This window comes from Muntiacus reevesi, chromosome 1, assembly GCF_963930625.1.
Source record: "Muntiacus reevesi chromosome 1, mMunRee1.1, whole genome shotgun sequence".
Lineage (NCBI taxonomy): Eukaryota > Metazoa > Chordata > Mammalia > Artiodactyla > Cervidae > Muntiacus > Muntiacus reevesi.
The window spans coordinates 239,915,245-239,941,479 of record NC_089249.1 but is presented as its reverse complement, the minus strand read 5'-3'; the positions used below and the strand labels follow the sequence as shown (position 1 = coordinate 239,941,479).

At 49.7% G+C, this 26,235-nt stretch overlaps 2 protein-coding genes across 7 annotated transcripts in view; both read left to right on the top strand.

Annotated features, from left to right (window-relative positions):
- Window positions 1-2,552, top strand: part of ANXA6 (annexin A6) — a 47,157-nt gene extending 44,605 nt beyond the window's left edge. For both annotated transcript variants that reach the window (XM_065918951.1, XM_065918950.1), the window contains one exon: window positions 2,130-2,552. In XM_065918951.1, the coding sequence (XP_065775023.1) occupies window positions 2,130-2,189 (60 nt within the window). In that variant the 3' untranslated portion in view covers window positions 2,190-2,552. The remainder of the gene's footprint in view (window positions 1-2,129) is intronic.
- Window positions 2,553-14,724: 12,172 nt separating this feature from the next.
- Window positions 14,725-26,235, top strand: part of TNIP1 (TNFAIP3 interacting protein 1) — a 52,435-nt gene continuing 40,924 nt past the window's right edge. For 3 of the 5 annotated variants that reach the window (XM_065918947.1, XM_065918943.1, XM_065918945.1), the window contains exon 1: window positions 20,625-20,790. The gene's annotated coding sequence lies outside the window, so the exon portion shown is untranslated. Of the gene's footprint in view, window positions 14,799-20,624; window positions 20,791-26,235 lie in introns of those variants that run through there. The other 2 variants (XM_065918944.1, XM_065918946.1) reach the window with 2 other exon arrangements.

Sequence of the window (26,235 nt, the reverse complement as noted above, 5' to 3'; positions counted from 1 at the left end):
ATAACACTATATAAGTTTAAGGGTACAATATAAAGATTTGACTTGTATATATCATGAAATGCTTATCACAATAACTTTAGTGAACATCCATCATGTTATATAGAAACAAAATTAAAGAAGTAGCAAAGTGTTTTTTGTGTGTAATGAGAACTTTTAGGATTTACTCCCAACTTTTGTATATTATTATATAATTTTTATATATTATATATTACAGCAGTGTTAATTATATGTTTCATGTTGTACATTGCATCCCTAGTGCTTATAACTGGAAGTTTGTACTTCTTGACTACATCATCCAGTTCCTCCTCCTGCCACCTACAAATCTGAACTGATTCCTTTGAGTTTATTTGTTTTTGAGTTATAATTGATCTATAATCCTCAGTTATTTCCTATTATACAATGTAGTGATTTTTTTTCTATACATTTCAAAATGATCACCACAGTAAGTCTACTTAAAATGTGTCACCGTACAAAAGTATTAGTTATTGACTGTATTTACCACACTGTACATTTCATACCCGTGACTTTCATTTTAATTGGCAACTAGAAGTTTGTACCTCCAATCTCCCTCACCTTTTTCTTTCTTCCCTCTCTCCCCTCTCCTCTGCCAATTGCTATTTGCTCTCTGTATCTATAGCTCTTTCTTTTTTGTTAGATTCTGAGTATAAATGAAACTATACAGTATTTTTCTGACTTATTTCACATAGCACAATAATCTCTAGGGCCATCTATGTTCTTAGAAATGGCGAGCTTTCATCTTTATGGCTGAGTGATATTCCATTGCATGTATATACTACATCTTTTTCATCTGTTCACCAGTTGATGGGCACTTGGGCTGCCTCCACACCTTAGCTATTGTAAATAATGCTGCTGTGAACATAGGGGTGCAAATATCTTTTCTAAGTAATGTTTGTTTTCTTTGGATAAACACCCAGGAGTGAAATTGCTGAAACATATGGTCGTTCTATTTTTAATTTTTTGAGGAATCTCCATACTTTTTCCATAGTGGCCTGTTTGGCTGAAAGTTTTACTTTCATTTTAGGTCTGAAGGACTCATTAACAAAAGAAACCACTCATTACATGCACAATAAACAATTTTAATATTTAATAGAGGATTATTTGACTTAATTTCATGTACAGTCATTTAAAGAAAAGAAATAGAAACAATCGAGAAAGGTAATAGCACATACATCACCACACTGAGCTGAAACCCACATTCAGACTTGAATAGTGCTGGGAAGTTCCAAGTAAAAGCAATCTGGTGTCTCAATGGGAAAAACGTCTCTGGTGGTGCATCCACCCCACAGGTGAGCTCTGGGTGTTCCCGATTATAATCCCAGGCTACAGACTGGTATCATCATCAGTTTGTACACAGAAATGCAGCTCTGGTTTTCCTATAACTTTTATAATGCTGTTTGTTTCACTTTGTGAATCATAAGACTTCTTCGATACTAGGGGGCTGGCCAGGCCTCCGGGGCCTCAAGAACCTCTGAGACCTACCCCCTTTCTTACACAAAGTTCTGCTTATGTGCTTGCAGGCAGGCACGTAGTCTAGGCAAGGTCAGAGTCAGTCAGAGGCCTGCTTCTGAAGCCTAAATAAGGCTACCTCCATTTCTGTTTCCCTAATATAAACCTAATGATGTTCACATAAATTTCTGCAAGGGCTGGTACCCAGCAAGTGCTCAATAATGTTTGCTCAAATAAGGGATCCCATAACACATGTATTAGTGATCTTGGGGGGAGAGTATTAGCAGAGTATAAGGGAAGAGACCAGAATAGAGGGCTTCACAGCAGAGGGGGCACCTGATTTCAGACAGGGTTTGGGGGCAGTGCAGAGGGCATGCTGGATGCAGGAGTGGTAGGCGTTTAGGTAGTAAGATGCTCAAGATGCTTCCAGAAGGAAAGGAGGGAGGTGAAGCCACAGAGCTTCATGAGGGTCAGGCCACACAAGGCCTTGAGGCCAGGCTCAGAGCTTGGACATCTTCCCTGAGGCTAAGGGGGAGCCACAGAAGGGACATGGGGGCATTTATGTGTCGGGGGTGACATCCAGGCTGAGAGCAGCTGGGAGGAGGGGGCCTTGAGGTCATCGACTTGTTCCACTCACTCTGCTCTCCCTCTGACCCTGACAGGGTGACACCTCCGGGGACTTCCTGAAGGCCTTGCTGGCCATCTGCGGAGGCGAGGACTGAGGCCACTGGTGTTCACGGGCACCTCTGCTGAGAGATGGTCAGCAGCACCGCCTGCCACGACCCAGCCTGCTGCTCCAGCTTCAGAGACTAAAGAAGGGACAGGGTGGGGGGAGGGGTCAGGGTGGGCGCTTGTCTTCAGCTGGGGTTTAGGGAAAACTCCCACTCCCATGAACCACTGAGGGCCCCGCACAGTCACCCCTGCTCACATCTGAGCAGCCGAAGAACCGGAGCCGCCGATCGCATCCACCTCCACTCCCCATCCTCCTCCTCCTCACGCCTTCCCAGCTTCCATCCCTTGTCACAGCCCCTGCCCTGGTCTGGGCTTTATCGAAGCCAAAAACATACTGAGCCTCTGTCTGTGAAGTGAGTGATGTGTGTGTGCTCTTATGGTGGGGTGTGGTGGCAGGTGCCAGTTCTAGGGGAGGGGAGGGAGGAGGAAATGTGTTGAGCCAGCTGACAGTCCTCCCACTGTTTCACTGCCACCTCATCCCGATTGTTGTGTTAGAACACTGAACCAGGAGCAGAGAGACCTGGGTTTAAGTTTGCAGCCGCCTCACACCTGCTTTGTGACCTTACGCCAGTCTCTTTCCCTCCCCGAGTCTCTATCTTCTTATCCACAAAATATGGGTTCGACAATAAGATCTTGGCTTATTCTTCTACATTGACATTCTAGGATGTGCCTCCAAATCGTTCCATTTCTTCTCTCTTTAAATAGAGATATACAGGTACATAAATGCATTTCCAAGGGGGATCTGTGATTTTGATGTAGAACCTGCAGCCTGAGTTGTCGCCATTGAAGCCAAGGTGTTAAGCTGCCCAGGAGTGGCTTCTGTCTTTCCACCCTTTCCTGGGAATCCCAAACAAGGGTCAGAGCTTGGGTCCAGACTGAGAAGGCTGGCCCTGCTGGCTCTAGGTTTCAGGGCGCTTCTTTCTCCTCTGCTGCCTGGATGTTGCTCTGTGAGCTCTTCATCTGTTAACCTCTGAGCCCAGACTTCCTCTTTTGAACTCTTCAGGGGCACCAGATGTGATCGTGATCTGGGGAGGCCTGTGGAAAGCTTCCACTTTGTGAAGATCAGTGATCAACAGGTCAGCTGCACTTTCTCCATCTCCCTGACCTCAGCTCTAGTTCTGCTCTGGGACTCAGATCTCACATTGCCCAGCACTGCAGCATGTGGGTGCCTGGGGGCTGGAGGGCTCTGCTCCCTGTCCCAGCTGACCTGCCCCCTCCTCCTGCAGTTCAGTGTGTGTTTATTCACTGATCAGGGAACAGGGTGAGGGGTGTTGGGAAACATGCTGGTCTGGTCTTTTTTCCTAGCTGCACTGTGTGTGGCGTGGGGGAATCTTAGTGCAGTGGTCAGGGATTGAACCTGTGCCCCAAGCAGCAGAAGCTCAGAGTCTTAACCCCTGGACCACCAGGGAAGCCCCACGTCTGGTCGTGTGTGACCTTGGACCAGCCCCTGCCTTCTCTGGGTCTCTGTCTTCATGTGTGCCGTGAGGGGTTGGCCCTAACAGTTTTGAAGAGCCCTCTCTCCATCTGAACGTAATGAGTCTGAAAGTCAGGCAGTTACCTTGTGTCTTCCCCACTTCCTTCCCTCCACCAGGCTGTGAGCCCAAACTCTGTGAGGGTCAGCTGAGACTTGTTTGGGTATCTGCCCAACTTAATTGTTACCATAGATGAATTAACATGGCGATTCAGAGCTGTGGAGTCAGACCTTTGCCACTGACTAACTGCGAGCATGTTATCTCTCTGGGCCTCAGTTTCCTCGTCTCTAAGACAGGGCCCAGTCCCACCTCTGGCACCGCCTTTGTGGGGTAAATGAGATAGTTTGTGGAAGTTCAGGGCTGCCTGGCCCAGAGTGAGGGGCTGGGACCACCCTCCCTGAGCCAGGCGCCACTGCCGGAGCTGAGAGGTGGCTCCCAAGATGTTTCCTTGAGCTTTGCTTTCAGGAAGTTGTCAGCAGTGGACAAAAGAGGCATCCCCAAACAAATACAACAGTGTCCTAAAAATACGCACTGAGGGAAGAATAGGTTGGGGGTGGAAGGGGAAGAGTGATGGAATCTGAGGGAATAGATGTCGGAAGGCCTCATAGGCCCTGGGGAACACAGAAGCAGAGAAACCAGGAATTTCTAGAATTCCTAGAAACCAGGAAGAAGGAGAGCTCACACGGAGTCCTGCCTGTGTACACCACTCTAAACCCTCGACAGGCAGTTTTCTCAGTTAAAGGATGTTGCCTTCTGAGATTGGTCGGCAGTAGGAGGGAGACCCTCATCTGCTTTTGTTTTATTTATTTAGTTGCAATGCGTCTCAGTTGGCAGCATGTGGGAGCTAGTTCCCTGATCAGGAATAGAACCCGGGCCCCCTGCATTGGGATTTTGGAGTCATAGCCACTGGACCATCAGTAAAGTCCCCTCTCAGAGTTTTGAGGGGAGGTAGACAAGATTAGAAATGGGAATTGGCATCTAATTAGAGGAGCTTGTGAGTCAGGATTATATCATAACCCAGGGGTGGCCTTTGGAGGTTCTTTGGAAAACCTATGGGAGACTTCTCTGGCGGTCCAGTGGTTAAGACTCCGTGCTTCCACTGTCGGGGGCAGGGGTTCGATCCCTGCTCAGGAAACTAAGGTCCCACGTGCCATGCAGCATGCCAAAAAAAAAAAATTTTTTTTTTTTTTTTTTAAAAAGGAGAGGCTATGAAGGAAGAGAGACCAGTTGGAAGGCTATTAAAATAGTCCCACTAAGTCCCAGGTGCCTGCAGAAGAAACCATGCCTTTTCTTTGAAGCTGTGACAGAGGAAGGAGTCACCGCTGTTCTGAATCCAAGACACCTCGTCCATCCAATCATCCACTCATGCAGCTTGTCCTTACTGAATGCCTCCTATGTGCCATGCCACGTGCAAGATGCTAAAGATATAAAAAAAGTTAGACCTTCGTGTTCCTCATCCTTAAGAGATTCTGTGCAAGTGTCCCTCCCACCCACCTCTCTCCAAAACATAGTATCATACAACACGGGAGCTTGTTTCTGTGGCCAAAGTTCAACAGAGAGAAGTGGTGGGGTCTAAATTAAAAATGAAAGGAAAGAGAAAGCGGAACCCAGACCACTGCTGTCTCAAAGTGGGAGCACGGGAGGATGGTCATGACATCCTAAGTGTGAGAGGGGCCCTCGGAAATTCTCACCTCCCTTTCAGCCAGACAGACAGCTGACACCTCACAGGCCCAGGGTCACAGAGCCTTTCGGTGGCAGACACAACCGGAACCATGCGGTCCTGACCCCAGTCCAGCACTTATCAACACCCCCGCAGGTCCTTCCACTTCCTTCTGTCTTCCCTAGAGGGCTTCAGCCCAAAGTCAGCCTTCCTCCAGCTCCCAACTGGTCCCCTCCAGCCCTGAGCCCTGCCTTTTCCCTCAAGAAAAACACTTCCCAGCAGCTCTGGTCTGCGGTGCGCTCGGGTCTTTACGGCCACGAGGAAGTGTGTGAAGGAAGTGGCTGGTTGGTAGGAGATTGCCCTTTCGACCTGAGCCGAGAGTGACGACTTGGGGATTGCCACCGTCCTATTTCCTGCTTTGGAGAGCTCCGTGGGAAGTGTGGGCTATTTACAAGACCCCGATATTTGCTGTGGCCGGCTTTGCTGAGAGCCAAGTCACTGCCAGAGTGTCCCACTGGAGAAGCCCCTCCTCGGTCGTCCTCCTCTGCTGTTACCACGACTAACCGGGAGTCCAAGTGCTGAGGCAGCCCGTCATGGATGGACTGAACCGGAAATGATCTGAGAGATCATCTGAACCAACCCTCCTCTATCTCTCAAGTTGGGAAATGGAGGCCCCAGAGCTGGACTGTGGCCCTGGTGTGACCCCTGTGACCAGCGCTCAGCTGTCCTGATTCCGGCTCTTCTCTCTGCTGACAGCAGAGCTGAGAACAAGAGGGAGAAATATCGAGTTGACTGGCCCACAGTTCAGGACCCAGAGCGGTAAATCACCACTCCAGCGGGTCTCTCCGCATCCTTCAGACCTCAGGTTTCCCAGGCAGACTTCCCCTACTTCACAGCAGCACCCAGACGAGTGCGAAATGCTGGTTCTGTACCGAGTCCACCGCTCAGTAGTCAGATCTATGGAGGGAGGCAGGCAGATGGGCCTGGATCTGAATGCCAGCCAACCGCTGGGAAGTAGATAGGTCACTTGGCCTCTCTATTCCTTGACGTCCTCATCTGTAAAATGGGAACGACCAAGATTTCTATCTCACAGCGATGTTGTGAAAATGAAATAAGGCAATGCATGTCTATCTCTGAACACACTGTCTGGGACACAGCAAGGACTCAATAAATACCAGCTCTTTGTTATTAATCAATAGGCTGGATTCCATTTCAGAACAGAGAAAGAGAAGGAGTCTCTTTCAAGAGCCTCTGATGATTCACTGAGTCCCTGCAACTGTGCTCCTTACTCTCAGAGAAGGCTAAGTGGGAAAACGTTATAAGAAGAATTCAACCAGGCACACGGTAGCAACGGACCACAGATGAACCACAGACAGGCCAGAAAAAGACTCCCTGGAAAGTGGATATGTGAGAAGCACCTCAAAAGATGGGTAGAGAGGGAATTCCCTGGCTGTTCAGTGAATCAGAAGCTGAGCTTTCACGGCAAGGGGTGCAGCTTTGATCCCTGATCAAGGAACTAACATCCTGAAAGCCAAGTAGCATGGCTGGGGGTAGGGGGGTGGGGAGAGATGGGTAGAAAAGATATTGAAGGAGGGAGAGAGTCCTTTGAGGTAAGATATGGAGGTGGGAAGTGGAGGCAGTGGGGTGTGCTCCTGAGGGCCCTGGGCCCCACACCCAGCACGAGGACACCATTCAGGAGGATCATGGAGATTCCAGGTTGGAATCTGGCCTTTACCCTCTGGGCCCTGGCCAGCCCCTGAAGGCGCTGGGGATGGGAGTAGTAAGATCAGAGACGTCCTTAGAAAACTGTTTCTGGGGATCAGCATGGAGGAGGAGACCAGCCCAGCAGCTGGGAGACCATTGGACAGGCTTGCAATTATTCCCCAGATGTGGAGGGATGAGGATGCAAGCCAGGGTGGGGGAAGCAGAGATGGAGAAAAAAGAAGAAGGATGCACGGGGGAGCAAGAAACCAAGGAAATTGCCCGAACTGCTTGGGGACCAAGAGAGGGAGGCCAAGATGAAGCCAGACATCATTGCCTGGGAGCCAGAGGCAGCAGAAAGTGTTTAAAAGGCAAGAAGAAACCAAGGCCTCTGGTGCAGGTCATCCCTTCACCCTCTGCTCAGCTTGGTGAGGCCCAAGGAGGCCCTCAAACAGAGCCATCTGGGAACGGGACCTTCCTCCCATCTATGGGATAGTCCCACTCCTTCCTCCAATGACCACCTGCCCTTAACGCTGCCCGCTGTAACCAGAACCCTCAGGGGCTACTCCACTGGGATGGCCATGGACCTTGACCTGGAGATAGCCATGGGCGAGGAGGGGAGGGCCTGATAGGAGAGCAAGGAGGATGGGGGCTGACACCGAAATCTCAAGCCAGTGCTGGGCCAACCATCTACATTTCCACTTGCCCTGACATCTGGCATCTACTCAAAGCTCATTAAGTACTACTAACCACCCCACACACAATTCCAAACCACAGCCACGCATAGCCGCATGATATACACACTCTGTATACCCAGACTCAGAAATTCATATTCTTGACCACAGAGAGAAAAATGATTAGGTCTCAAATACACAGAGGGTCACGAACAGAAAGACAGACATCGCTGCCCATAGATGCACTGGTGGCCACATGGGAAGGGCCTCACACACGCAGGCACACTTGCTTTTCACACACACTCGCTAGGGCACAGGTGAGTTCACACTTTTCTTGGCACCCAGCCTGGCTGTGGAGCACCAGGAACCTGTGACCTGCTCGTTCCTGTGTATGTCCTTTGTTCTGTTCCTCCATAGGAGGAAAAACAACCAGGCTGTCTGGGGGACAGACTTTGGGCCTAAGCGTGCCCTGCCTTGTGCTCTGGGGACGCAAGATGAGCTCCCTGGAGGAGGGGGATCAGCCTTGCAATGGAGGAGAATCCCCAGGGAAGGTTTCCCAGAGGAAATGAGGCTCAAGGTGAGTGAAATATAAAGTTGCAGGAGGAAGAAAGAGAGATTTTCCTTTAAAAGTCTCCATCCTGTTCTTCACTTTTCTCAGCCTGCTCTAGAAGAAGCTGGTAGTGAAAGGGTTAACAGCACCACCTGCCCCACGCCCCCTTCCCCAACCTCCTCTTGGGCCTGGGAAAACCTGAGCACTGGGATTTGCCCTGATGCCTTTTCGCTGTTCCCAGGGTAAAACTCCCCAGGTGAGTGAGATGGAAACCTAAAATGAAACCTTGCCAGACTTCCCGGCCTGGGGCTCCATTACTGTCACCCTTGTCAGCAGCTGCAGTACCAGATCCATTATGATCGTGCCCTCTGCCTGAAGCCTGCTCTCCTCCTGGGGCTGGAATGTGCACTTGTGACTTCCCCTCCTGGGTCTCAGGCTCCTGACCTTCCTACTCAGGAGGATGTTTCAGGAACTAAATGAGATTAAGCACACGCAGATCCTAGCACAATGCCTAGGTACCCAGGACGGTCAGGCCCTATTACCTGCCTTCCCAATTCCCTGCCTCTCCCAGGGCCCCTTCTCTCCCCCTGGTCTTCTCCCATCTGGGGTCCAGGTTAATGGGAGTGCAACATTTGCATAGACATGAGACCTCACACCGGGGAAATTCCCCTGGTGACCAGGCTTCCTTTCTGAGGTCAGGCCGCATCATCAGACCCTGCTCCTTCCTCTCCGGCTCTCCCCAGCCTCCTGCTGGCTTTGGTCCCTTCCATCTGGCTGCTGTAGATCCAGGCTCACAGATTTAGCCCCATCCTTTCATCCTGGGTGGTGTCCAAGAGGGTGTGAGGGTAGAGGGTGGGCTGGGAATCTGGAATGTAAACAAGTTACAAGCGATACAGGAAAAGGCAAAAGGCAGGAGGTATTCTGGAAACCTGGACTGTAATGCTAAGGTGACTATGGGCATAAGCCTTCCCCTACCTGGGCCTTAGTTTCTCCTTCTCTCCAGCCAGGGGGTTGGTCTGAATAATCTCAAAGCTTTGTTCGAGACCTGATAGGCTAAGAAGCCACTTCCTTTAGCAGCACAGTCTTGCAACATTTGTCCTTGGATCTTCCTCCTTTGACCTGAATCTTGCAACACTCTGCCCTGTATCTGTTTCCTTGGGAAACACAATTTTGCAAAACACACCCCTAAATTCCATTTTTCAGACGTTTACAGAATTCTACGCACCTCCTTCCCTCGACTTGGCTTGAGTTTTAATGTTCCCTTTCACATTCACCATGTATGATGTCCTGTGACCCACAAAAGTGGAATAGATCTTCCAGATCCGTCCTCCTTGTGGTCTCTGCCCCTGGCACTTTAAAAGACACCTTCCCTGATACATGAAAGGGGAACAGTGAGGTCCTGTGAGCACCTGCATGAGAACCAACCGTTAGAAAAGAACTTTGAGGGACTTCCCTGGGGGTCCAGTGGCTGAGACTCCATGCTCCCAATGCAAGGGGCCTGGTTTTGATCCCTGGTCAAGGGAACAAGATCTCACAAGCTGCAACAAAGATCAGAGATCCTGCCTGCTGCAACTAAGACCTGGGGCAGCCAAATAAACGAATATTAAAAAAAAAAAAAAAGGCAACACCACATAAGTGAGTATTTTTTAAAAAAGACCCTTGAAAGCAGTGGGCAAACTTGTGACTTTGATTAACCTGGGGAGCTTTTAAAATACCAATTCCAGGCCATACCCTGCCCCCTGAAATTCTATTATTATTACTATGAAGTGGGGCCTGGACATCTGTATTTCCACAAAGCTCCTAAGGTAATTCTGATGTACTGTCTGGATTGAGAGTCACTGATCTGAGGCCCCCCACCCACGACCAAATGGATCAAATAGTTCTGACGGACACTCAAGTTGATGAACCCTTGACCTATGATATTCTTTATGAAATTCTCCTAATGGACACCCCTTCTACACACATAGCTCTTCCCAGGGTTACAGGTGGACAAAGAGAATTGATTCCTTTTCACAAATGAGGAAGGTGAGAAATAGAGAGGAAATGTCTGCTGAGGTCACACCGTGAGTCAGCAACAGCAATGGGCCTAGCACCTAGTGGAGGCCGAGCACCCCTGGCATCCTAGGCCCATGCCTAGCACCCCTGGACTCAAAGCATTTTTGCAGAAGTCATGGATTTGACATCTGGGTGACCCAGAGAAGTGCTCACACACTGGGTACCTCCCACTAGTTTGTGACAGTGAGCTCTGCTTGGCTGCCTGTATCTGAGCAGGTGATTCTCATTTCAGAGTTGGAAGATCCAGTTTAGGAAACTTGGGCTTCTCAAACTCCACTAAGTTCCAAGATCACCCCTGAAAGATTATTTAAAGTGCCATCTCTAGGTCCCTAGCCCCCAGAGAGGCTGATATCTTAGGTCCATGGTGGGATCTAGAAATCTGCCCCAAGTCCTGAACTGGTTCCAATGGCACTGGGGTAGCTTTCAACAGAATTGGTGAATCAGGAAACCCACAGAGTCAAATTCATTCATTCGATAAATAAATACTGACTGACTAGTATGAGGCTGACTCAATGCTATTCCTACAACATCAGCAACAAGACCAGAGACGTCAGGATGGGAGAGGAAATTAAGGAGGGAGGCACGGGATAATGAAGTAGCGAAGTCATTCGTCCTATTCTGTGAGAGCTTCCCCCTGTATATCCACATTTCATTCATCTTTGGAAGTTCAGCAAAGGTCTCATTTCCCTCAGGTGAGCTCTGGAGACGTTCATTACCTGAGTTTGAACTCCAGCTATGCCACGTAGTAGCTGTTGGCTTAGACCACTGTAAACCTCAGTTTCCTCATTTGTAAAACAGCAGTACCAATCTCACGGGGTTCTGATGAGGAATGCATTTAAGGACACTTAGTACCATGCCTGTACACATTAATCTGAAGTATTAGCAATTAGTGTTATTATTTCCTGACCATCTTGACCTGCTCTGATTTCTTCTTCCTCTGAACTTTTAGCTTTCCTTACAGTATCAGAATGGAAGATCCCTTAGTGATCATCTATCTGATTCCTTCCTGTTATGAAAGGGGAAGCTGAGGACCAGAGAGGTGATGGAATTTGCCCAAGGCCACACAGCGGAGCCAGGACTCAAACTCAAGTCTTTCTGATGCCCAGTCCCAGGGTTTCTTCTTCCTTAATGTCTATCCCTTGACCCAAATAGAGAAGGCAATTTCAAGACATCTACAGCTGGAAGAAGGAAGATGGGGAAGAGGAGGTGAGAGGAGCTGATTGCTTTCAGCATTTCGGCAGGGAAAGCCGAGAGCTAATCTTCCCACAGGGTGTGCAAACCAAGTGTTCAAATTGGAGATTCCAGCTCAGGTGGGTTTCGCTCCTTGAGCCTTGTTAGCTCTTTAAGTTCCCTCCAACCAGTTCTGGGTGGGCGAATTCATAGAGGATCTATGATTTTTGTGGCCTCGGGAGAGGACATCCCATGTATCGGGGGGAGTTTCAGAATCCAGGAATCAGGACTGGATTACACAATCTCCTGATGAGGAATCTGAAACTCCGTTTCCTTGATGAAGGGACATTTTTTAAGTTCCCAGAAGGCTCTGGCTGACTCAGGGGGCTTAGGCGGGCCTGCTTGCAGGCTTCATAACGGGGGCCAGGAGGGAGATCTCTCTCCCTGATGCTGAGTCCTGCCATCATCCCAAATGCCTGTTCCTGAGCTGTTGGGGACATAAGGGAGGCCTTGCCATCTGGTATCAAAAGGAAAAGATGGAGCATCTGATAGCGAGGGTGTGAGAAGGTATATTTTTATTCCCCGAAGAGAAAAGAGTTCATGTTCAAAGAAGCGTATTATACTTTGTGCCTGGCCTAGCTCAAGGACTGGTGTCATTCATTCTACAGAACTTTCTGTGAGGTTTTTCAGTGTAACTGCTTGCCACCTGTGGCTATTGAAATATTTAAAACGTGGCTTGTGCAAGTGGGGGCCTGAGTGTGGTGTGGGAAAGAGCCCTGGACTAGGAGTCAGGAAGTCCCTCGATTTACTCACATGGAAATTCACTTCCCCGTCTGTTCTTTACTTCCACATCCGTCAAGTGAGGCTGTTGGGCAGAGTTCTCTCTGGCATTCCCTGGGCAGCGCCAGTCTGAATGGCATGGAGCAGCAGCGGATCAGAGTCAGCGGACTCTCCACTCCATCACCCCCTGTCCCCCCAAGTCCCAGTGCCCTGCCCCTTGATATCCAGCCGTGTGTGTTTCTCCAGACCCACCTCTGTGACATCCCCCTTGCATGCTTCAGACTCCATGGTTCAACAGTGGTTCACTCCACTGACAGTGAACAATTTTCAGTTCCCTGAATGTACTCTCTTTCTTCTCTTTGCATATTCTGTTCCCTTTGCTGAGAACACCCTTCCTTATACTCTTGCTTGGCTACTTCTAAGTCTCAGCCAAGGTGTCCCTTCCTTTGAGAAGACCTCCCAGATCCCAAATCCTGACCAGATGCTCCCTTGTCCAGGCTCCTATAGCTCCCTGTATTTCTCCTGTCAACATACATCTCTACCACACTTGACTGTAGTTACCTATTACTTTGCCTACAGCCCCCAGAGCAATGCTATCCAGTAGAACTTTGTATGATGATGGAAACGTTCTATACGTGTGCAGTCTAAGATGGGAGCCACATATGGCTACTGAGCACCTGCAATGTGGCTGGTGCTACATTGTAGGAACTGAATTATTAATTTTATTAATTTCACCTAATTTATATTTAAACAGCCATGCATGGTTAGTGGCGATTGTACTAGACAGGGCAGCCCAGAGTCTGTGAGCTCTGAGTGGGTAGGAAGTGGGTCTGACTTGTCCATTCCTATCTCTTCAGTGGTCTAGAATGTTGTGTAAGAATGAAGAAACTCCAGAACTGGGAGAAAGGTCAGTTCATCCAGACAGTCCCCAAATATCCCCCCACTCAGGCGTCTTTTCAGTAGATAATGAGCTGAGACATTCTGTTTGTAAAGTTCAGTTCAGTTCAGTTCAGTCACTCAGTTGTGTCCAATTCTTTGAGACCCCATGGACTGCAGCACACCAGGCTTCCCTGTCCATCACCAACTCCTGGAGCTTACTCAAAATCATGTCCATCGAGTCAGTGATGCCATCCAACCATCTCATCCTCTGTCATCCCCTTCCCCTCCCGCCTTCAATCTTTCCCAGCATCAGGGTCTTTTCCAATGAGTCAGTTTTTCACATCAGGTGGCCAAAGTATTGCAGTTTCAGCTTCAGCATCAGTCCTTCCAATGAATATTCAGGACTGGTTTCCTTTAGGATTGACTGGTTGGATCTCCTTGTAGTCCAAGAGACTCTCAAGAGTCTTCTCCAAACCACAGTTCAAAAGCATCAATTCTTCGGTGCTCAGCTTTCTTTATAGTCCAACTCTCACATCCATACATGACTACTGGAAAAACCATAGCTTTGACTAGACAGACCTTTGTTGTCTCTGCTTTTTAATATGCTGTCTAGGTTGGTCATAGCTTTTCTTCCAAGGAGCAAGCATCTTTTAATTTCATGGCTGCAGTCACCATCTGCAGTGATTTTGGAGCCCCCCAATATAAAGTCTCCACCGTTTCCATTGTTTCTCCATCTATTTGCCATGAAGTGATGGGACCGGATGCCATGATCTTAGTTTTCTGCATGTTGAGTTTTAAGCCAACTTTTTCACTCTCCTCTTTCACTTTCATCAAGAGGCTCTTTAGTTCTTCTTCGCTTTCTGCCATAAGGGTGGTGTTTGTAAAGACATTACAAAGAATGTCTGTAAACTCTCATTTTAATTACCATCGCAGGAGGCTGGCAAAGCAGGACTCATTATCTTGTTTTACAGCAGGGGAATCACTGAGGCTCAGGATGGGGAAGTGAGTCTCAAGATTGAGTGCAGAGCTGGGCTGCTCATTGGTGGGTAGATCTCTAAGGCCCCACTTAGCATCCTAGTAAGATCTGGCCCAGAGGGAAGGAGTGGGCTTTTCCCTTCCCTGTGGAGAAGCCACAGAAACTAAGTGGAAACAGATGGGATGATGGGAGGTGGGGGGTGGGTAGGAGGATGTGGGCTGGGTGTCTGGTGATTTCCTCAGGACCCTGGGCACTGGAATCCCCCATTTTAGGCAAAGGAAGAGACAGAGGTCCTTGGGAGAACCCAGGGGTGGGGCAGGGTGGGCCGGCCGGGTGGCCTCTGCCCCCGTGTCTGTTCCTGGCCCAGCCACAGAATCACCAGCCTTCTGGCGCTCCCCCGGAGCCCCCTCCCCGCCCTGGAATTCACAGCGAGTGACAGCCAGTCTGGGAAGTGACAGGTGGGGAATTGACAGAGGAGGGCCCTGCGCTCTGCCAGGGGGCGGGATGGGGCCTCGGCTGAGTTTGTGGGGCTGCCTGCGCCTCCATCTCGGGGAATTCCCCTCCTGCCTAAAAGTCAGCCCGGCCCAGCTCTTCTTCCTGCAGAAGCACAGCGAGCCGAGGCGCCTTCTCAGGCGGCAGCCCCCGCTGCGTAGACCCCGTCGTCTTCTCCTGCCCTTCCCAGGTGAGTGAGCTGCCCGGGGTGGTAAGCCAGGACGGGCCAAGGCTCACCGCACAAGACTGTGGGGCCACAGACCCTCTGGCTCTGGGCCACGAGCCACCTGGCCCCCAGTTTTCCTGCCAGCCAGTGTCTGCGGCTGCCCTGGACCAGCTCCCTCGCCCACCCCCCCAAGGGCCTGGGCTCTGCACCTCTACCCCCGGCCTGCCCTCATTCTCTTCTTGCTGCTCTCCATCCATTTCTTATTTCCTCTTCCTGCCCTCCTCTCCTTGCCTCCTCAGCCCGTCGTTTTCTCTCTGGTCGCCAGCAGTTTTTCCAAAGGGAAGGAAAAGAAAGATCTGCTTTAGTCTTATCCTTTTCCCAAGAGAAGGGAGCAGGTTCGTAAGCGTGAAGGCAGGTGTGTGTGTGTGTGTGTGTGTGTGCGTGTGTGTGTGTGTGCACGCATGCTCGAGCAGGGGTGAGAATGTGTATCTGTGTTCATGAGCGCGTGTCAGATCTCCCAAGATGCTTATGTGGATGACCGTGTGAGGCAGCGCGTGTGAGCATGTTTATGTATTAGTGTGAGTGTGTCTCTGAGTGTCTGGGTCATTATGTGAGTGTGTGTCAGTGAGTGTTTGAGGGTATGTGGGCGTGTGTGAGGCACTTCAGTGATCTAAAGCTAGACAGGAAGAGACCAGGTGGGAGTCTGCCCTGCCTCCCTTGGGAACACGGTGGCAGGCTGCTGCCCTCCTTAACAGGGGGCAAAAGGGCCTGCAGAGGGCTCCCCCACAGGCTCTCCTCCAGGGCAGCTGGCCCTTCTATGGTTGAGCTCGTAACAGAGAGAGCTCAAGGCGCTAGGAGTGGGTGACGGCTGGCAGACAGTGCTGACGCGGCCTCCTCTTTGATCACAGACAGTCCAGATTTTCCAGAGCCGGTCAGAGGCCAGCCCAGGGAAGTCCCTGGCTAGGAGGGGCAAGGAGCGGAGGCCAAGTCACCGTCACAGTGGCTTCTGGGCTGGAGAAGCATGAAGGGAGAAGTGGGAGTGGCCCAGAAGAGGGTGCAGAGCAGAGGCCTTGGGGTGAGGCTGAAGGAGGATTGTTCTCAGGGCCCTGTCAGGGCGTCCCAGGATTAGGAAATGCTCTGGGTCCCTCAGGTCTGCTTCCTTCAGGGGCTGGGAGGAGCCTGGTTGACCTTTTCCCACTTCCAGGAGGATGACAAGGGGCAAGCTTGGCTCCAAACCCAGATCCACTTGACATTCTGAGCTGCAGATCCTGGAGGCCAGAGGGAGAGGGGCTGGAGGAAGGGAGGCCTGGGGCTCCTCGGAACTGTAGCAGGGGCCTGGGTTGGCCACGTCTGCTACAGGCCACGGCTGGGAATTCCCCCGTGTCACTTTGCCCTTGCCTCTCCTCCAGCAGTGCCCCAGAAAACCTAGAGTAAAAGGCAGGCCCAGGGATGCAGTGGAAACAGCTGGAACAAAAAAGAAAAAAGAAAAATAGGAAAGACACTGGAGGAACAGTCAGGAGAAATGCCTTCTAAGGCCTGATGTTTCCGAGAAAATTTCGTGAGGTCTACAGCAAGTTCCTCCACAGCTCTGGGCTCTGAGGTCCTCACTGGAAGGAGATAAATGATCCCTGCCCGCCCTGTGGACTGGGTCATGATTATCATTGTCACCTCTCACTGATGTCAGGCTCCATGGTTTTCCATTCTTTCTACTCCATGCACTGTTCTAACCCTCCTGTTACTGATGAGGACCCTGGGGGAGAGTCCTCATGAGGTGTAAGTGCCAGGTCTGTCTGACTCCAGCACCCACCTTCTCACCCTTGCGTGACATGCCTCTTGAAAGTGGGGCAAACTGTGACTATGAAATGGGTTAACTCATCTTAAAGTGCTGAATGTATGTGAAAAGTTATGGCTTTCTTAGTACCGTTGTATCCATCCTCTTGTGTGGTTATTTGGGAAATAAATAGAATTAAAAACATCTTTTCAGGCTGAGGGTGGGAAGCAGGGACCATAGACTGCTCACTGATTTAGTCTTTACTCCCAAATATGATCACCTCGAACGACTGACTACAGCTGACACCATGCGCTTGACATGCATTTCTCACTTATCACTGAAATCTCCCTCTCATACGCACACACCCAACACCAAAAAGCACCTAGAATCTATCACAGGGTTTTCCACTCCTGAGATTGCCCCCAGGCTATGGAGACGTGGAACTGGATCTAAGGAGGTACCCGGACCCAGGAATGATCTTTTCTTAGCTCATTGGTTGCTCATCACTCCTATCCAAGGCTCTGACTCACTAATTAACCTGCAGGAGTGAGGAAGGTGCTGTTTGCTTTAGAAGCTCTGTTGCCATCACTGAGGTGTGGAAATAGCATCACTCTGGCAGCAGGAGACTTAAGTACTATTCCAAACTTGCTGTAGGACTTCTGCCAAGTCCCTGGCCCATGCTGGCCCTCAGTGGTTTCATCCCTATAGAAAAGGGCCCTTTCTCAGGACCCTTTAAGGACTGGCATGTTGAGTTCTGTGCCCTGCAAGCTGGCAAAACTCTACAGCCTAATGCTCAAGAGTGTTAAAGAGTTTAAGAGCCAGGATCTTCATGTTCTAGTGACTTGTGGCAGTGGAAGCCACCTAACACCTCAGAGCCCCAGTTTCATCTGTGAAGTGGGGGCTATAATGGTTCTGACCTCAGAGGCTGGTTGGGAGATACATTATGTGGAACTGCAGACCTAGCACACAGCAAATATTCCATTGATGTTACCTCCTCATGTCTTTAATACGCAGCCTTCACTCCTCTTTAGGCACTTGATTTAGAGCTTAACCACTTACAGGTTGAGAGTTTTTGGTATGCATTTTATTTCTCTCAAACATGGATTTAGGTGTGACTTTGGAGCAGCCTTGGTGGAGGTGGTAGAAGGGGGCTGGCAGTAGAAAGGAGACTGGGTAACTGTATGCCTTAAAACAAAACAAAATGAAACCACACACAGGTCTTTTGATTCTCCTCCCAGGTGGGGATTTGCATAGGTGCCTGTCCTCACTCTGGAAGAGCAAGAGGTTCCCAGTGGCCTGAGTCACTCAGTTCTCAGTGTCAGACTCAGCTTCCCAGTTTGGCAAGTTCCTTTCAGGTCTGGAGGGAGCAGAGGGTGCCAATCTAGGGGGTCTGTCTCCCACCCTGCCGAGCCCCCAGAGTTGAGGGTCCCATAGAGTGTGTGAATAGTGGGATGGAACCTAGGGAGGCTGCATTCCTGGGTTTAACACTAAAGTTCTACTCAATGCATGTGATTCACATCTTTTATAGTGGTTTAGCCACTATCTTTTCTTGAATGCCTACTGTGTGCCAAGTTCTGGGCTTGACTTACATGATCTCATTTATCATGATCGCCTAAGGGTAGGTAATCATATCTCCACTTTTTAGAGAGGAACAGAGGCTTAGAGAGGAGAACCAGGAAATCAGTGTTTGAGTGGTTAGAAGCCCACTAGTTAGGTCCATAGCCTGTGATCATCATGAATGTTGAGTTTCTGTAAGAAAGTAAGAAAAATTAGGACACATAATGCAGTGGAAAGAGTAAATATGACTTGGAGCCAAGGTCCTGGGTTCCAACCCTGGTTCTATTACTCAATGTGTGTGGCCTTAAGTAAATCCTTACTACATCAGTCCTCAACCTCTTTGGCACCAAGAACGGGATTCGTGGAAAACTGTTTTTCCATGGACTGGGGTGAAAGTGATGGTTTTGGGATGATTCAACAGTGTTACCTTTGTTTCTATTATTATTACATCAGCTCCACCTCAGATCATTAGGCATTAGATTCTGAAGGTTCGGGACCCCTGCTTTTATTACACTGAAGACTCAGTTTACTGATCTGCCAAATAGGGGATTGTGATCAATATTCCTATGGCCTTTAGCATGGTGGAATGTTTGAAAGTCAAACAGACTGGAAAGGGCGAAAGCAGTGAGTGGAGTCATCACTTGGAAGAGATGACTCTTCTCACACATTGTAAATGTTAAGAAAAATAATCCGAAAGTAGGGAATCGGGCAAAAAGATGACTATGTGACCTTTTTATGCCATTCTAGACCACTGTCTAACAAGCCCACCTCTGGGAGTCATTCTGCACTTTGTGGAATGAAAGAATTCACCTAATTCTCTAAGGTCAGACATTTAGAAAAACAGCTGAAGTAGTTTGGAAACAAGACGCAAATAATTGGAGACTCTTCATTTTTTAAACTAAATTTCAGGGTTCATGAGAAGACTTGGGTTGGGCATTCTAGGAAAAGGCAAATTGGGAATTACAGACAAGAGCAGAACAAAAACTAGACTGGGGGACCCTAATGGGTGAGGGGATGCCTGAGAGCTGCAATATGAATCAGCCCAAGATTGTAATCTCCTGGTACCCTTCTGAATTGGTTTCACTCAGTGGTGCTTTGTTTGGGGTTCACACCCCTCTCTCCCTCCCTCTCTTCAATTTATTTTCACAATTAAGATGAACTAGAATTAATATTGTTTTGAGAATTTGATAACCCCTTTGAACTAACTAAAAGCATCATAGGATGTCATAAAGCCTGAAAATACTTGGGTAGGGGTGTATGTGTGTGTTTTCACATACAGTCACAGTTAATTTACAGAGCTTTCCTGTAAAATGAGGGCCTATATAGGATAGGTCCCCAGATCCTTTCTGAGGATGAGGGCCTGTCAATCACTAAATTTTCCACAGTTCCAGTGAAATGAATCTTTTAGAATAAGTTTTTCATAAAGCCATATTACCTCAATTTAAAGAGCTGTTCTGTATTCCTGTTATAAAGCTGTTCTTTATACAAGCTATTCTTTATTACAAGGCCTTTCCACTTTTTTTTAAATTTAATTTTACTTAAAAAAAATTTTTTTTTTTTTGGCCAATCGGTGTGTGAGATCTCAATTCCCCTACCAGGGATGGAATCTGTGCCCCCTGCAATGGAAGCTCTGAGTCTTAACCATTGGACTGCCAGGGAAGTCCAGGCCCTTCCACTTTATGAAGCTAAAATTTACCCTCTTTTAAGTAAAATGATGGGCTTAAAAAAACAAGTGTTCCCAACCTTCACCATGTTACTGCTCCTGCCAGGTCTGGGGACTCCCACAGCCTGTTTGCATGATCTGACCCAGGTAAAGGTAGACGGTAGGAGGTGGACTCCGGATTTGCCCACTTGGGTTTGAATTTTGGTTCAGCCACTTACTGAGGTCTTCTAATCTGCCTGTCCCTTGTATTTTAATTTATGGCTTAAAATAAAAGTGGGGGTGGGGTGGGGATAGAAAACCGTCTCACTAGGGTGGCTGAGCAAATTAAATGAAGCTTACCAAGTCTGAAGCAGTAAGGGCACAAAAAACGTCAGCTGTGACAATAAGATTCTTTAAGGGTACTTTCAGCTCAGAATTTCCATGAGCTCTGTAAGAAGTCTTAGGACCGAACTCTGGGACCCGGAGCTCTAGCTTTGGCTCAGCTACAAATGCTTACTGCTTTTTTGGCAAATCCCCTCCCCGCGCTCCAGTCCGCGTGCCCCTCGGCCCAAGGAAGGGGTGGGTGATCTCTGAGGCTCGTCTCTGCTCTGAAATTCCGCTTTCGGGGTGGCCCCTTTCTGGCGCCCGGAGTTTCCGCAGCTGGGAGTGCCTCGAGGGGTGGCCCGGAGGCTACCTAGGGGCCGGTCTGCGGGACGGACTCTGGCGGCCAATCTGCAGACTCTCTCCTGCCCCCTGACCTCCGGTGGCTGCTGTTTACTTCGCTGGGTCCCACCCCGGCGGCTGCCGGCCAGCCCAGACGGCGCCGCGTGATTGGGCAAGCGGCATGTCAATCGCTGGGGACTTTCCCAGGGGTGGGGCGGCCCGGCCCCCAGCACTTCCTAGTCCCTGGTCAGGTCCCCCAGCCCGGAGCTGGGATCCTGCTGAGTGCTGTGAGACCAGAGCCTGGCGCGGGCCTCTACCCTGTCCCTGGACTCGGGACTGGACGCGGAGAGCGGGGCGCTGTCTCCCAGGCCCCCCACGCTCAGGTAAGCCGGCTGGGCGGAGCGGGGATGGAACGGAAGGGAACCCGAGACTGGGCCGTTCCGAGTCTCGGCAGTGACCGGGCGTGGCGCGAGGAGGTCAGGCCCGGCCTGGTGGCCTGGCTTTTTGGCTCAAGGGCTAGCCTCGAGGCACGCGGCGCCTCCGAGGGTGGCGAGGTCCGGCTGAGTGGGGAATCCCTGACCCGCGCGGAGGGTGGTGGGCGCGCGTGCGCACTGAGTGGGCGAGCGCGTCTGGGATGTGCAGTGGATGTGCAAGGCGTGCAGACCGGCGGGGTGGGTGTGTGTGTGTGCGGGCGTGGATCTGTTTACAGTGTGGGAGACCAGTTTTGGAAGCAGTGTGCACACTGTAATGAAGAGGGAAATAGCTTATTGGGCGCTTTCCAAGTGCTGATCTTAACTCGTCACATGTGTTAAACTCATTTGTCACTGTCACCCTCAAAACGAATTTGATTATTATTATCCGTATTTTGCAGTTTAGGAAACTGAGGCATTTGGAGTCATATAGTTAGAGAGTTGCACAGTTAGGATTTGAACTCTAGCGTTTAATTCCAGATTTCGTTCTGTAGTTACTGTTTCTGTTGAAAATATTTTGCCCTCTGTTGGAGGCAACATTTGGGTGCATTTGTAGTGAGTTTGGGGGAGCGATTTTGGGTGTGGAGTTTCTACACGTGTGTGTTTTCCACTGTAGAATATTTATCTGCAGGAGAGTGCAAGGTTGTGTGTACATGAAAGTGATTGTATTGTACATTCATTAATTGTATGGGAATTTTGTGGGTGGGAATTTTGTGCGAAGGGTGAGACTATTTTGGTTGGGGGGGGAACTTTTGTGTGTGATGCAGAAGAATCAGCAATGTTTATCCCCACCCCCTTGCAGAATGACAGTGCAGAGAAATCTGTGGATTCCTAATGCATCATTTTTATTTCACAGTATTGTCAAAATGTAATTTAATCAGCTCTTACTCATTTTCCAAACAATGTGGTATGGTAGAGGGGAATTCAGCACCTGATGAGAGATCCGGAAAGAGGACTGTCTTTTTTTTTTTCATTTGTGACAATGGATACTGCATTAGGAGGCTAGAATATTTATTAGCTCAGGCTCATAGCAATCCTATGATGTATTAACATCCTTGTTTTACAGCAGAGAGAACTGAAGTAGTCAAAAACCAATAAAGTTAATGGTAACAGCTTACATTTGTCAGCACTTACTGTGTGCCAGTCACAGTGCTTTATGTTTAGTATCTCTTTTAAACTTTCAACAACCCTAGGAGAGAGTCACGATTAGTAGCCTCAATTTTCAGATGAGGAAACGGAGTCCCCAGAAGGTTAAGACTTGCCCAAGACTAGTAAGCCTTGAACCCTGAGCACTATTTCCTTTCCCCTATCCTGGCTGTGTCCTGGAAAAATAATGTGATCAGGGCCTGGCACTTCATGGAAGCACCTGATCATGTCCCTCTGGGGGCAACAGGCCTGAGTGTCCTGTGTTCTACATACTTAGGTGAATCTGTTCTCCCCACCCATGGGCATCTGTGGGCATGGCATGGCACTCCTGCTGAGGGTGGCTGCCTGCCCCTATTCCCACACCAGGGCCTTTGGGGCCCCAGGAAGCCATGGGGTCTGACTCATACCCTCACCCCCGAGTCCTGCCTGTGACTTGGGCCCCGGATGTCCTGGGTTGGGTTGGCCGACCTGATTTGAACACCTCAGAATTGTAAGAGGTTGGCTATTGGCCTCCCTCTCTGGGTTCTCCTGGGTACTGCTTTAGTCTCACACTCACTGTGATTTAACCACAGCAGCCTGCTTTTCCCCCTGTTCAACATGGCAAGTTTATTCTTGCTTGAGGCCTTTGTGGATATTGTTGCTTCTGCCTGGAACACCTTTCCCCAGCTCTTTCCACGCTGGTTCTTCCTTATCTGTCAAGTCTCAGCTCAAATGTCACCTTCTCAGAGGGGCCTTCCCTGACCTTTCTATGCAAAGTAACTCATTTTTTCACTTTCTGTCATTTTACTATTATATATATATTTAATACATTCATCATGCCTTGAAATGACCGTGCTTATTTGCAAATGAGAATGTGTGTGTAGAGACACTGTATGTGTCTGGGAAACAGTAATTTTTAGTGTTTGCTTGGTTTTTGTCTTTCTCTTTTCCTGGAGTGGAAGGGTGGGAGCAACGACCTCTTTAGTCTTCACATGTGCATTCCTGTCACTAGATAAGAGTGTCTGGGGTAAGACTGCTGGGTTTGTTCAAAGGATGAGTAGAGTAGAAGAAACTGGAATAATGGTGCATTTCACAGATAAGAAAATTGAGACCTAGAGATGGGAAGGCCCTTGTCCTAGAGAATTAGTGGCAGAGTTGGGATGAGAGCCAGAAGTTGCTTCCCAAGACATTATTTTTTCCTCCGGAGAGTCAGAAAACAGGTCCTGACAGTCCTCTGGCGTGGTGCTGTGTGGAGTGGCATGGTGCTCATGGTTCTCCGTCCTCCAGGAACATGTTGTGGACTGGGCAGAAATGTGCCCTGAGTGCTAGCTGGAAGGCAGAGTGGCCCAGCAGTTGCCTGGCACTGAGTCTGAGTGGGGTGTGATGCAGTTTGGGGGGTGCCAGGTGGTCAGGGGGCTTCTGTAGGGCAGTGACTTCAAGGCCAGGCCCAACCAAGATGATGAGGTACAGAGTTCCTTCTGGAACTTAGGAAACTGGGCAGAGGACTTGGGGTAAGGCTCTCCTGGGTTGGGGGAGCTGACCAGCTGGGCTAGGAAAAACCCTAAAGTCTTGACTGCCAGGCAGAGAAGTGTCCGTTTTTCCCCACTCCGTCGGCAGCACTGGGAAGTGATCAGAGCAGTTGGTTGGTAAACCTGAGCATGCATCAGAATCCCCTGGGTGGCTTGTTAGACAGACTGCAGGGCCACATCCCCAGAGCGGCTCAGCCAGCTGGTGGCAGTGATGCTGGGGCTGCCAGACCAGCTGCTCTTTGAGAACCCGCAATGTGGCGTGCCTGATTTAGAGTTAGCACACCTGGACGGGGGCTGCGCCTGCTTCCTCATCTGTAAGATTCTGTGATGTAAGTGCTGCCTCCAGAGGGGTGCACATGAATGAGACAGTGCCTGTCAAGAACTCAGTGCAGGGCTGGCACAGTGTAAGTGATCCGTTGCTGCCAGCTGCTGAACATCAGTCTTACTAACAATGCTGATCTTGAGGATGTTGAAGGGATTTCAGGAGGAGGTGATGAGGAAGGTCAGATGTTCCAGGCTTCAACATAACTTGCCTTTCATCCTCTGCCACCTCTGGACCATGCTGTGTCCTCTCTGGATGGATCGTCCTTTGTAGTATCTCAGACGTCCTTCCATCCCTCTTTGGAACAGTGGAAGTATATATGTGGGAGGGCTGCAGAGGACATCTGGCCCAAATTTCCTCAACAGCACCCAGCACCCCACAGGTGATGAGCCAGCCTCCGCTGGTCCCCACCACAGCGTCAGGGAGTGCTCTGTGGGCAGCCCCTTCCAGTGCTGTTACAGGTGGCTCGCTGCGGTGGGCCCACCTCCTCTCTTGCCCCCTTTTTTCCCCTCTGCTCATGGCTCACTTGACCCTTTGGAGGGAGGGAGGGAGGAAGGAGAGGGAGGACGATAGGAGGTATGGTAAAAAGAGTGGACAGCTGGCCAACAGAGGATCCAGGTTTCCTCGCCTCTCTGTCTCCACTGTCCCCTGCAGCCTTGCAGATGTCTCAAGGCCGTCTCTTCCAGAAAACTGTAGCCCAGTGACTGGGCTGCCTTCTCTGGCCCCGGCGGTTTCTGAGTTCTGCTGGGCCAGGCCTTTATCTGCCCCCACCTCCTGGCTTCTTGCTGTGCCCCTCTGCCTGCCCCTCCTTTATCCTACTCCTCTTTGGAGAGTGTCAGCAGATCCATGAAGCGTTGCCAGAAGGAAGGTACAGCCACCACGGCCTGGCCACTGGCAGGAAGTTTTTATCTGCACTCGCCCTCTGACCAGCCCAGGACAGTCAGCCCCTCTTCTGATAGGAACGGATGACTGGGTTGAGAGGCAGTGGCTCTTTGTCCAGGGGCCGTCCCCAGGCAGCGCTGAGCTCTTGTCTCCCCAGGGACCTCACCCTGGGGCTGTTCCTCCTGTCCTTAAGCACCTGCTGGTGGACAGGCCGGTGGCCCAGGCAGGGATGTGTGTGGGCGGTGGGGGCAGTCGGGGAGGGCTGGGGATGCTACGGGAGCCATGTCACCAAGGCTTCCTACTCAGCGGTCAGAGCTGGTATTTTTAGGGCGGGCGTGGGGGTGTCCCATGAGTCAGGGGCCCTTGGTTTGGTCTCCACCCACAGTGGAGGAGGCTTACACCACTCTCGGCTGGCTGGCAGACCATGATACTGGTCAGCTTCATCTCTGTGGTCTGAGGAACCCTGGTCTTGCCACAGCCCCACTTCTGCCTCTGGGATGCAGCACCCCCTGCACCCCGATCCCAATCTCTGGGAAGAGGAACAGGAGTCTAAGGATGGCAGCTTTGACTTTTAGAAAATGCAAAGGAATCTTTAGACACAGAGGGTAACATGCAGACACTTGGGAGAGCCACCATTCAGCTTAAGAAATAACCTATTTTCTGTTCAGTTGGAATTTCTCACTGATCATCTCCTTCCCCACTCTTCCAGAAGTAACAAGTATTATAAATCCCTAAACAATATGTAATATTGTTTTATATGTTTTAAGATGTTACTTAAATGTTTCGAACTGTGTTCTTCTGCAGCCTGCTTGTTTTGCTTGTTATGTTTGAGAATTTCATCCCTGTTTGGATCTCTGGTTCTGGCCTGTTTTTCACAGCTGTATAGAGGCTTCCCTAGTGGCTCAGTGGTAAAGAATCTGCCTGTCAAACAGGAGATGCGGATTTGATCCCTGGGTCGGGACGATACCCAGGAGAAGGAAATGGCAACCCATTCCAGCATTCTTGCCTGAAAAGTCTCATGGACAGAGGAGCCTGGAAGACTAGAGTCCATGAGGTCACAAAGAGTCGAACATGACTTAGTGACTAAACAGCATAGTATTAACATTTGCTGGTATGGAACGGCCCCGATGTCTTTATTCATTTTCTTCTTCATTAGCTTATTTCCAATCTTCACTGTTAAAACAGGATGTCTATGGCTTTTATCTGGTTGGTAGTCCCTGAAAGCTGTTCTCTTCCTAGCCATTATGGCTCCTTGTTGGATTAGCGCTTCAAGGTCTACAGGGAGTTCTGCGGTTTCTAGTTGGTCCTCATAGCATTTCCTTGGGGAGAGGAAACCAGGAAAGTGAGTTCTGCTCAGGGTCACTTGGTGAGGGAGCGGAACCAGGATCTGAACCCTGGTTTCACAGAAACCCTCTTTTCACCATATTTGGTATGAGGGGAATTCTCAAAAGTTGTCATTTTCCCCCATGGAGAAGGGCTGGAGAAAGCTTTTGTTGGAAG